The sequence below is a fragment of the Thunnus albacares genome, chromosome 14, assembly GCF_914725855.1.
Source record: "Thunnus albacares chromosome 14, fThuAlb1.1, whole genome shotgun sequence".
NCBI classification, from domain to species: Eukaryota; Metazoa; Chordata; class Actinopteri; order Scombriformes; family Scombridae; genus Thunnus; species Thunnus albacares.
In genome coordinates, this window is record NC_058119.1 from 22,028,209 (window position 1) to 22,041,118 (window position 12,910).

Genomic DNA, 12,910 nt, shown 5'->3' on the forward strand with positions numbered 1-12,910 from the left:
TGGATATGAGATACAGTGAATAAAAGACAAAGAACCCCCCAAACTCTCATTTTAAAAAATTATTCTATTTTAATTGACTGATGAAATCTTATGACTGGTCCAAAATGAGCTCGGCCTCTTTTAGATGATGTGACGTTATCAATCAGACACATTCAGTGTAACATTTATTTTTGCCTCCTCGTCTCTTTTCTCTGTCAGCGGTCAAACGTACTGTGGAAATCGTCACCTGTTGCTATGCAACCAGGAGGAAGGCATGAAAAAACACTATTGTGCCAATAAAGGTCAGAGAGAGACAGAAACATGTAGACAGAGAACCGAGTTTTCTCTTATTTCTAGACTGACTGAGTTGTTTTTTTTGGCACCAGAAGGTCATTAACCAAAAAATTTACCTCTTCACCTACTTTATCCCTGAATGTAATATTAATTATAAATAGCATAAAGATTAGCAGATTCTCTGAGACATTTTCAGTGATATACAATATCTAGTGTTATATACATGCAAATGTTGCATCTGGTCTTAATGTGTTAATTCCTTATTTCAAAGTTTTGTCTTCTCTTCTAAATGACATTTTGCTGAGGACTGAAAGTTGAAACGCAGAGTTCGTCTGAACTGTAATTAACTGCAAAAAAATGAAATCCTCCTGGATTTGACCATTATAGGAGGCAGATTTCTATTTTTAATCAACTCAAGCACACAGTGGTGACAATATCTTTGTATTAATTAAGAGGCAGATGGACTCTGGACAATTGAACCCATGTGGACGAATAGATCAGTCAAGATGTTTGTCTAGAGATTTTACAGATGTCTCGGAAAAAGACAACTGCTTAATATTATTTTATAATATAAGTGAATTTTATACTGTACAATGCAATTCCAGCCTGAAACTCAAAAGTCTGCTTACAGGTATTGGGGAGTACTACTGTATATGTGAATAAAAGTCATTTAAAGCCTTCTGTGAGTTGAGAGAAAGCTGTGCACAGTCTGATAAATTGCCTCAAGTTGCGTAACATGAACAGCTTCAGTTGGGTTGATGGCTACAAGTTTGAAATTTAAAGTGAGGTTAGCAGACCACTCCTCATCTGTGCTTGAGGCTAGTGGCTCCTGGCTACATTAGCCAATACTAGCATAACACGCGCAAATTTCCAACATAGCTGTCAGCGGTAGAGTTGCATTGTGGGTAATGTAGGAACCAGATTATGACAAGGAAGATGAATGTGTTGAATACATAGGGCGATGGTCCTGGTTCTGCTGCATCGATTTTGATCCTTTTATTTACTGTTCATTGTGAGTCTGATAATATTATAGGATGTAGAAAAGTATTAAAGGAAAAAATGTATTGTTTTTGCAATTACTGTTGTTATTTGTTATTTTTTCCACAGCGATGGAGTCTGTGAGACCCCAAACAATGAAAACCAATTTCAATTAATGTGACTACACAACGGCACTGACTTTTCAGCGCTCTGATCTACAAGTCTGAGCCAAACAAAAGAATTCTGTTGTAGTGACTGAAAATTTCTACTTTTAAACATCTTTTCCTGATGTTCAGAATTAACACAGCTGCTCCACTGATCCACTAGCCCGTAGGCTCTGGAAATGACTCACCTATGTTTGGGTGTTTGAGCAGACGACAGATTCTAGCCTCCCGCTCCAGTTTCTGGTGATCTGAGGAAAGAGAGGGGAAACAGGAAGGACACAGTGTCAGTACTAGGAAGAGAAGCTATCGAGATACGTCGTTTTTGTCTACAAAGCTACAATAAGTAAAAATACAGGGAAAGAAACACTTCTTAGAAATCGACTGTGCAAGAAGAAGGGCAGCAAAACATTCACTGCATCTGACTGCAGTTCATGCTGTTCAACATCAATTTTGCAATATTGCATTTGGAAAATAACTTTTTCTACACAACTTTTTAAAAGAATGATGTTCAAGAATCCATAAATAATAGATACAATAATCAATAATGAATGATATGTTGAGTTTTTTTTAAAGCAAAGACTTTTGCAACCATTAAAACTTGATATCCTGTTTGGGAAGCTTTCTTAAAGAAACACCTGTACCAGGGGTTCAGAAGTGCAGGGGCCAAAAATGATCAACATGCCATGCTATTGTGAAAATGTCGATCATAGCCTACAACAGCCTAAATAAACTTTAGGAGCACTTTGTTTGCCTTTACTCAAAAAGGAAATGCTTTGGACAAAGTTATATTGTGAATTAACCAACTCACATGAATTTTCAAAACGTTTACTGGCTGGTTGCCTGCGTGTGCCAAATAGGTTTTGCCTATGGGCGTAAGCGTCCCATTAAGAAACAGTCAATTCACTTAGAAAATATTCCTCCTGTTTTATGTTGTTTTATTTTACCGAATGTCTTTGAGTGGACGGGAATACTTGATATGTCTTTTTACCATAAGTGTTGCAATTGTTTTGTGACTAAAAAACAATGTGGTAAAGTGGGTAAAGTGTGGGAGCCAATGTACTAGCAACTATGTGATTTCATTAAACATTTTCATTTAACTGTGCAGCTGTAACAGATAAACACCCTAAATTCAATTTCTTTCCCATCTCTTCAGCTCCTCTTACTCCACTCAGAACAATAGTTCTCTTCTAAACCTGACATCTTGCGACCAAACTCAAATCTCAAGATGAAAGCCTACTAGAGGGGAAAGCAAAACAGTTATAGCAGTGACAGGATGTCAAAAAGGTAGGAACACAGAGCGAGCCAGAGTAGCTAAGAGGCCAGAACAGTGGCTGCCAACTAGTATGAGCTTGCACAAGTGGACAGACAGACATTTGTATACTCTGTGTACACACACACGCACACACACACACACACACACACACACACCCTCCAGCACAAGCTTTTTGCACTTAGTGAAATTAGTCTTGTGGGTCTGGCCTTAATATAATCATTGTCCAGTTAATGATTCTAATGGCGAGGGGAGGGGGGGGGGGGGGGACGTTAATGCGTGTGCATGTGCCTCTGTGCAGTTGCATGTTTACGGCAGACAGCTTGGTTGTAGGACAGATACAGTAGATACATACAGTGGATGGCATCTCCTTTTGCAGGGAGTCAGAGGTCAAGTTCACACTGGACACCCCTGCCACCCGCCAGATGCCGACCTCATGGGACAGATGGGCTGCTTACATGGGTGCACACGCTTGTGTGGGTTTGTTTTTGGTTGGTTTGCGTGACAGAGAGTGAGATACACTGGACATCCCTAATCCCCTGTCCCGTCCGAGGCTTATGGGAGGCACTGTCATGGTCTGTAGATAACCGAAAATATTGATACCACACCTACTGTAGCACGTACCAGTATACATGGTCATAGTGCAATCATGTGTGCATAAACAGAAGACATGAGTGCACACACACTGAAACACTAGCTACAGGCTACGTACAATAAGAAAAAGTGCTGCTGTCAATGCTGTGAGCAGCGCTGCTTCTGCCTTAGTGACATTTTTATGTGTTCAAAAAAAAAAAAGCCTTCAACTCACACTGAAAAGAAGGTTGTAGCTTCAGTAATGTGGTGCATTTACGCTGCAACAATTCTTAAATTAATCAATTAGTCTATGGACAGACAATTAATTGCCAACTATTTTGATCATCAATTAATTGATTTGAGTCATTTTTGAAGAAATAAAGCTGGTTCCAGCTTCTTAAATGTGTATATTTTCTGGTCCCTTTAGTCCTCTATGATATTTTTGGGTTGTGGATTGTTGGTCAGGACAAAAGACATTCTAGGTTGCATCTTGGGTTTTGGGAAACAGTGGTCAACATTTTCTGACATTTTAAAGACCAAAAGACTAATCAGATTAACTGATACTGAAAATAATCATTAGTTGCAGCTCTATATTTACCAGGGAACTGGAATACGTGGATGGTGTACAATTACAAGAAGAATTTACATCAAATCCTTTAGATTTGATTGGACCACTACAAAGTGGACGTGACTTTGCGAGTACATCGAAATGCGGAGCAGTCATGCGGGATGCAGAGGACTTGGTCTCCACACACACACCTCCCTCACCTTTTATAAGATCACAAAAGAGGATGAGTGAGACATGGATAAATAAGACCTCAACCACATTCTTTCGGAAATGAAAACAACGTTTTTGCCCCGAGTTCAGGAGGAGTCATCAAACATGTTTTACAGGAAGAGAGAAGACAGGAACTTTGATGTAAAACATACTCAAAAAATTAGTATATTTATCATGTAACAAGAGATAACTGAATAATTAACACAAGTACACAAGATTACGACTAGGAAAATTAGGCCACTGACTTAATTTTAATGCAAATGGTTAATAGTTGTGGTTAATAAGAGTGCTTCTCTAATCATTAACAGTTCAGGGTGGTGAAGTGGTTAATCACTTGGAGTTGAAAGTAAACTCCATTAGACAACTATACAAGATGTTATGGTCAAAACCAGAAATCCCAAACTTGCACACCACTGTAGAGGAGACTAACTGAGTTCTATATTATCAGTGAACCCCGCTAATAGGGTGGAGGTAACCCAGAGGCTTGAGCTTGTTGAAATCCCCCGACTGGCTGGAAAAACATTGGCAGGAAAAGGAATAGGAAATACTTCCTTCCTCCACAGCAAACACTGAGGGGCAGTGGAAAATCTATTCCATGACTACCATGAAAATATGTAACGTGTGGTCTTGTGTGCATACAAAGCGTTTAAAACATGAAAACTCAATTACAATTTTACATGTGGCAATGGCAATCTCTGAGGCAGCAACAGACAACTGACACCAGTAAAGTCCTTTTGATAATTATTTATTTCACAACTATTTATTCAGAGACTGTGAAATGCTTCTATTCTAATTAAAATTCAACAAAACTCAGTACTGGTCAAAACCCTCAAAATGCCATTTCTGAATTATTGTGCTGCATTTAGGACTGTTTTTAGTAGCTATGAAAGGCTCTAAGGATGAGTACGAGGCAGGAAGATGTCAATTAGTGCTGAAATAATTACTCATCGGATCTATATGTAAATCAACATAGAATTAATCAAAAAATTATTTCAATAATTGATTAATCGTTGAAGTAATGTTGCACATAAAAATGCCAAACATTCAGTTACAGCTTCTCAAATGTGAGGATTTGCTACTTTTCTTAGTTTTATATGATTGAAAATGGAATATTTTTGTTTTTTTCTGACATTTTATAGACTATACGATTAAATCAATTAACTGAAAAACAATCAGGGGATGAATAACTTAGGGCTGCAAATAACGATTATCTGTATTTTTATTATTAATTAATCTGCCTATTAATTTCCTAATTGACCAATTAATCAGTCAGTTTATGAAATATTTTTTAAAAAGTGAAAAAATGCTCATTGCAGTTTCTCAGAGCCTTAGGTGATGTCTTCAAATTGCTCCTTTTGTCTGACCAAGATTTAAAAACAAAAAAGATATTCAATTTAAAATGATTTAAACCAGTAAAAAGCAGCAAGTCATCACATTTGAGAAGCTGGAATCACTAAATGTTTTTTTGGCATTATTGACATCCTCCTTCTTTGTACTCATACAATGTTTGGAATTTTTGCTTGTAAAATGACTAAAACAACTAATTATCAAAATCGTTACAGATTAATGTTCTTTAATCGATTAATCAATTCATTGTTTCAGCTCTAGAATTGACAATGAAAATAATCAGAAATCGCAGCTTTAAAGTCAGTTAAACATGTTCCCACAGTCCTGAAAAAAATTTGGTCAGATGATCCTTAATTTCACCTTGTGTATTTGTCTTTCTAGATGCTTAGTATATCCCTCAACTGTGATATTGTATACAGATTATTGGGTTTTAGAGCACTTCTTTCATAATTGCCAAAAGGCCAAAAGAATATAGAATACAGGTTGTACTTGCATTGCTAGATAAGCACTGTAAATGCATGCTCAGTTTAATCTAATTGGAAGAAAAAACAGCTGATCCATGTTTACCACTGGCTGTGGATGATTTAAAGGTGGGACATGTGGGTGTAAAGTCACTCTAATATTAGAGGCGTGAAGGTTTGTGCACTGATTTCCTGTTAAATCTGTTGCTTTCACCACCAGCGAGCTCCCGCAGTAAACACAGGAGGGATTAGAGCCCTATCTATATAGCTGACCCACCGAGCTAAGCCAATCAGCTTCAGCTTTCTATCCTGCATGTCTCTGTTCATGTAGGCCTCTCCAGTTCACTTCTATAGCCATATTTTTGGGTAGACTTCACACACACACACACACACACACACACACACACACACACAAACACGCACACAAGCTTTAATATGACCAGTGTGTTCAGAGGATGAGAAATCAAAGCATTCTGCAGACATTCCACAACCTTCTTCTCACAGCTATAAATGGACTATTTTGGCTGCCTGTATTCTTAGAACTTGGATCTGCCTGGAAAAATAGGACTATTTTCAATGCTGGCCTGAGATGACGGCTTTATTATGCTTGTGATGGCAGGAAGTCTTGGCAGCTAGCTGCTTAGAAACGCTAGAAACTGACAGAGGGGTTGCAATAGAAAGATGAGAGGATAAGTACAGGCTTCAAAAGCACAAACTGTATACAAAAGAACCGAAACAAGAGACAACGACTGCGGCTTAACAGACGTTGATCAGTGTCAAATACAAAAGGTAGATGAACAGTTTAGAGGCTGTGATGGAGACAGAAACTGAATAATGACCCCCCTTGTCCTAAATCATAATGAATAAACTTTTAAATCTTACATTTTAATTGACTACACACGAGTTAGAAATAACTGTTAGGACTGTTGAGACCAGTTCAGATTTACAAACAGCCAATAAGACTCTTCTCACAGATGTGAGTCAGTGCTGTGGCATACAATCCAACTGAAGATAAAATGGATGTTTTATTTGCTCTTTAAATCATGTCCTGTGTTCTCCTTTGAGAGAAAAAAAATAATCAGACACCAGCATTTATATTTAATATTTTTTGGTTTCATGATGGCGTCCTCTATCTGCATTCATTCTCCGTCCACATAGATGGAGAACTTCTTTTCATACAGCCAATGAAATTGCTTCATTTTAAACTATATTTGCATAAAACAGTAACGTGGTGTCCTATCATAAGCAGAGCAGACGGTCACACTGAGCCTGATTGCATCCTGCTACACAACACAAGACTCACAGACTCTGAACAACAACCCACATTAACTTTCCTGCTAAAGTCTCCTTCTTAACTGAACAAACATGGACACACCTCTTGTCCTGCACCTTTACTTGTTGAACAAGCCACAGGGAAAAATGTATCGTTAATGTCAGTTTGCAGGCTTGGTTGCTATTTAGCTGCTCATCTGTAGCACAATAAACAGCATGTAAACAAAGCTGCAAATGTCACTTCGGTCTACTTAGATGCTGGTTCGGTCTTCATTTTTCAATACCACAGCTAACAACATGCTGTCTGCCCATGACGTGTAAGCTACAGCACAAGTTTATTTGGTTTGCCACTTGTTGCCCTGCCAGTGTTGCCGGAGGTCAGCCTGCCAGCTGCTGTCAATCAAACACAGACACCGACACGCTCCAGCACCCAGTGAGATGAAAAGGAACATTTCAGATATTTACCCAATGACCTTTTCTTCCTTCTAACAATAAAAAAAACAATATGACAATAACTTTAAAAAGAACGATTACATTATTTTTGACTGCAAAAAAGGATGAATAAATGTGATTTCTGTTGGACTTTAAAGCAAATATTAGTTTTAATGTGGATTCTTGTGTTATTTGTGCAAATTTGACAGTTGGACTATTTGTGCAGTCTGTGTTTATTCACCCTAAACAGCCGATGACATAAACTCACCTTTCTGCCAAAGCTAACTGCTTTTCATAATTTTTAACATGTTTGCCTATTAATGACATAATAAATGCAAATTTAAAATGTCTGTTACAATGAAGTTATTGTAGGTGAGGATTCAACTGAAGAAAATCTGAAAAACAGGTACAGTGGGAAGCTTTGAGTGTGTTCTCTAAACTCCAAAATTGGAGTTGACGCATTCGGACTACAGAGTAAAAACATTTTAACCCTTTAAACCAGTTAGGTCACGTTATTACTGTAGTGGTCTGCAAATGTGTAGAGGAAGAACTGGTGTGCAAGTTCCTTGGTAACTTTTCTTTCAACTTCCTTGTAGACTTTGCACAGGACAGAGTTTTAAGAGTCAAACTGCCTGAACCAACTCCACCCAAACACACACACACACACACACACACCCCTTTTACAGCTTTCCAGAGAGATGTTGTGATATCATAGCATCAGTTTCGGAGAGAAGAACACGAAGCACTTAGCCCAATTGGATTGAGTGATGGCCGACGGCGTGGCACATCATCATATTCCTTTATCCAGACAGCCCTCCCCTTATTACAATCTCATCTAGAAGCTCTGAACAAACTGGAGCAGTGGATGAATGGATGGGTGGATGGATGGATGGATTCTTTCAGCCCACATCCACTATTTGAAAAATGATCCATACCCCCTCCCTAATGTACATCAATTAACCTGTGCCTCCAGGGAAAGAGACAGACAATACTTTCCAATAAATGCCAACAAACTTAACGCAGAGTAAACACAAGACTAAAAAGCCGACACTGTTTTTTGGGGGGGTTTTTGTGCTTGTGTTTTTTATTTTTTCTCTACACTGTCTGCACATTTTGTTGAATAAATTGAATGTAAAGCAACATGGCTTCTTGTTCTTCTACTTCCAAATGCACCAAACTGGAATTTTTTTCCCCACACAAGACTGACCATAGCACACCAAGTACTCTGAAACAAATGTAAAAGATTTCATGACATGGCAATGGTTTCTTACTGGATTTTATTAGTGGAAATAATAAGTAGCTAATAATTCTACAGTATGCATCACTGGTTTGGCAGACTTTGTAATAACGTGTCAGTCTGCAGCTCTGCCGAAGTCGCCTCCCATACAGAGTCTACAAAGATCACAGGTGACATGTACTGCTCTTCATCTGCTTATTGAGGTCAACCTGGCAACCTGCTCCCCAAACACAGCAGGATATTAGCAAGATGACTCGCTGATTAGATGCAAGCGGCACAAACAGAAGAGCTTCTCCATTTTAAACAAGTTTATCATGAAGGCGCTCGTTCAAAAGACGCCACCGTAGACTACTTTCACAATACGGCAGGTTCTGAGATACATGATTTATTGCAAATAAGTCAATGCATGACAAAATCTCTGACAATATTTGTGTGGTTTAAGATGATCGACTACTCTCTTCTCTCATCTGGATTTCAGCAGCTGGACAGTAAGAGGATGCTGTTAGATAGATGTTAGTGATGAAACGGAAATCACTCAGCAGACTCACTGTTAATATCAAGTCTGCATCAATCTTCACTGAGTTGTGTTATTGTTGTGAGGTATGATAGTGCAGACTGCATTATCACGCAACAATAATGTAACACTGGGAAACACATACGCAGACATGACTTCACTGTATTGATTGAACATCATAAGTAAGTTTCAGAAGTCTGCTAATTGATTTTCCTGCTGTGCAGACATAAATGGAAACCCTGCCTGGAACTGTAGAGTATTGTAGAGAAGTATAAAAAGTACAAAAGTATAACCTGCATTGAAAAATGGTGAGGAAAACAGGTAAGGATACATTTCTGAAAGACATATAGATACTCACATGCTATTACCATGCACAAACAAGCCAGAGATATAATGTGATACATCTGATGAAGAGATATGAAGACATGTCAGATGTTTTCATGCGGTTGTCTTTTATGGGAGGCCATTTTTTTGTCCCGAATGTATTTAGACTTAAAGTGGTGTACAGTATTGTATTAGAGTGCATCTATGTGCGTATTTTAGTGGTTGAAGAGTGAGTGTGTTTGTGCGTGTTGGTGCACACATCTTTATTCGTGCAAAGCCATTAGATAACCCAGTGATTCCATTTGAAGCCTTTAGCAACGTTCCAGTCAAGTCAATGAAAACAGCCCTGTGAGCACGACTAAAAGCATGGCTCTCAGCCTCGTTTCACTCACTGCATACACACACAAAACAAAATAACCCAAATACACATAGACCACTTCTGGATTCTCTAATTTCATGAGTCATTTTCTGAAACAGACACTTTGGGTGAAACTGGGTGGTTTCTCTGAGTAAAGCTCCAACACCTTTTCTGCCCAAATGAAAGAAAACTCACACTGATTTGATGGTGATACACTGAAACTGATGTTGAATGTGCTACCAATTAATTAGGTAATTTATGAAGCACTCTCAAAATAACTCTTTTCCTAATTTAAAAAAAATGTAATTTAAATACCATTGGGGTTTTTTAACTGCTGGACAGACATAATAAGGAACCTTAAGTCATTACTTTCAGCTCAAGTATCTTGAGATTTCCATTTTTTCTAATTCCAGCTTCTTAAATGTGAATATTTTCTCATTTCTTTCATCCTTTATGATAGTAAACTGAATATCTTTGGGTTGAGGACTGTTGGCCGGGTCAAAATAAGACATTTGAGGACGTCATCTTGGGCTTTGGGAAACCATGATCAACAATTTTCACTATTTTCTGACATTTTGTAGACCAAACAATCGATTAATCGAGGAAAAAAAAAAATCGGCAGATTAATCAATAATGAAAGTAATGTTTAGTTGCAACCTTAAAAACAAGTTTTCATGTTTTCATGAACCTATTATTTGTTTGCTTTGGTCCAAATCAGTGGATGAGTTGGTAACCTTGTTGTGTTTTCTCGCTTTTCACACAGAAAAAATTCCTTGATTGAATTGGATGGAGGTTGGATCACCAAGACCACTTCCCCAGAGGGTCTCTGTACAGTTGTTTTGTTCCACATCCAAGTATGACTGCTGTGTTCAGATCTGCCCAAACAGACTAAACAAGGCAGGTTTGAAAAGACCTAAATACTACAGCACGGTAAAATTTTCTTGGTAGCACTAAACACAAAGTACAACTGAGGCTGGTGGGACTGTCATTAGTTATGCTAGTATTTGGTCATAGTGGTCAAAGTATTGGACAAATTAAAAATTTGATCAGATGATGACACTAAATGAAAACCTAGTGCAATTCATCCTGAAGAGGATGTGAATGTCTGTACAAAATTTCTTGGAAAACCATCCAAAAGTTTGTCGAGACATTTTACTAAAATAAACTTTTTAAAATGCTAAAGTCATGGTGGCACTACAGAGGAAAAGTCAGAAGATCACCAAAGTCATCAGGATTCATCGTTTGTGAACCATGAATGTCTGTACAAAAGCTAAGCAAATTGCTGTTGAGATATTTCAGTCTGGACCAAAGTGGTGAACCGACTGACCGACATTGCCATCCATAAAGCAACGCTGCTACTGTGGCCAACAAAAGCTCTTCTCTGGATCAGCTGGCAAACAGACCGAGATAAAGTTTATGTCCTCAATCCAAGAAATGGAAGAAAACAGGATGAATTTTTCATAAGTACAGTTGTGTGTGTGAGCGGTTTGTAGACAAAGCTGCTAGAGAGAATATCAGCGATGAAGAGCTTGCAAAACACTGCAGGTAATGTCTTCTTATCTCAGCGTTAGACACGATAAAATAAGGACAAACTGATATGAGAGAAATGAATGACAGCCTGACAGGCAGACAGAAAGAAAAACAGACAGAGACTTCGGGTCAGTGTGGCCCAGAGCAGACAAGACTATAAATAGATCCAATCCTCCTCCGGCTTACAGCCCTGAATCACACTGACCTGGCCCGCCCTGCATCACCAAGCAGAGAGAGCGAGACACAATGAGACAGAAAGTCAGAGACAGAGAAAGACTGACAGATGGAGGCGAACACAGAAATGAGAGAGACTGATTTTGTGAATCTCTCTTTCCCTTCCTGTCACCGCTTCCTCCATCAGCAAGTAACTCCAGTCACTGTGAGAGGTCAGTCCGGTGTCAGTGGGCCAACGCTGAGGCTCGTGTCGCCTACTCAAAGCCAACAGCGTAATGATATCAACACAACGAGGAGGATAGTGATGGAGAAGAGGATAAGGAAAGAGATAACGATACAAGTTGATAATGTCACAATTATAATGACAATGGTGATGATAATGCCTTCAGGCTGATATGAAAATAAGATGAAACAACAGTGGTAAAGCTGGTACTTGTTGTGTTTTCTACTATTTGCAGCCAGTCAGGACTGACATCCTCAGAATCCAACATGCTTTTCCACCTCGGACCACCTGCTTCTTCCATCAGTCCTCTGTTTTAATGTATAAATTAAAGTTTTGGACAAATTAAAAAGTTGACCTGATGATGGTGCTAGATGAAAAGTTAAAGGATCACCAAAGTTAGTACAATTCATCCTGAGGGGAACATGACTTCAATCTGCCACAAACTTCAATCCATCAAACAGTTGTTGAGATATTTCAGTCTGGACCAAGGCGGCGGAGTGAATGACAGACGTTTCCAAATTACACCACAGTGCAAATATATAACTAATCTGGCTCTCCCCTAATAAAACAAAGAGCCCTCATTCACAATTTTAAATGTTACAATCACAAGTTATGTATAAAATATTGCAATGAATGTATAAAACTTGACTACCTATAAACTGTTGAGTGCATCAGTCCAGGTGCACAAATAAACAGGTGGTAGGGACCAAACACCACTGTACAAAAAAATAACAACCATAAAACCACAGTTTTAAGGTTAACACACCTACATATGAGCAAAATAGTAGGTTTTAGAAGTTAACCCATATTACAGGTTTCCAAGAGGACTCTGAACAGTCAGACGACAATTAGAGCACATTACATCTGGATTTCTGTTGACAATCAACAAATACTTTAAAATTAGCAGACAGTATCTCACAATATTGTACACATCATCTTTTAATGTTTACACTTGATATTTTGTGCTAACATTTCACAGGATATCTACTTTCAGAAAACAAC

The 12,910-nt window shown here is 38.4% G+C and overlaps 1 protein-coding gene across 11 annotated transcripts in view; it reads right to left on the minus strand.

Annotated features, from left to right (window-relative positions):
* The window catches only part of camk2g2 (calcium/calmodulin-dependent protein kinase (CaM kinase) II gamma 2), a 79,184-nt gene that overhangs the window by 42,052 nt on the left and 24,222 nt on the right, over positions 1 to 12,910 (minus strand). For all 11 annotated transcript variants that reach the window (XM_044371972.1, XM_044371969.1, XM_044371971.1 and 8 more), the window contains exon 3: positions 1,604 to 1,663. In XM_044371972.1, the coding sequence (XP_044227907.1) occupies positions 1,604 to 1,663 (60 nt within the window). The remainder of the gene's footprint in view (positions 1 to 1,603; positions 1,664 to 12,910) is intronic.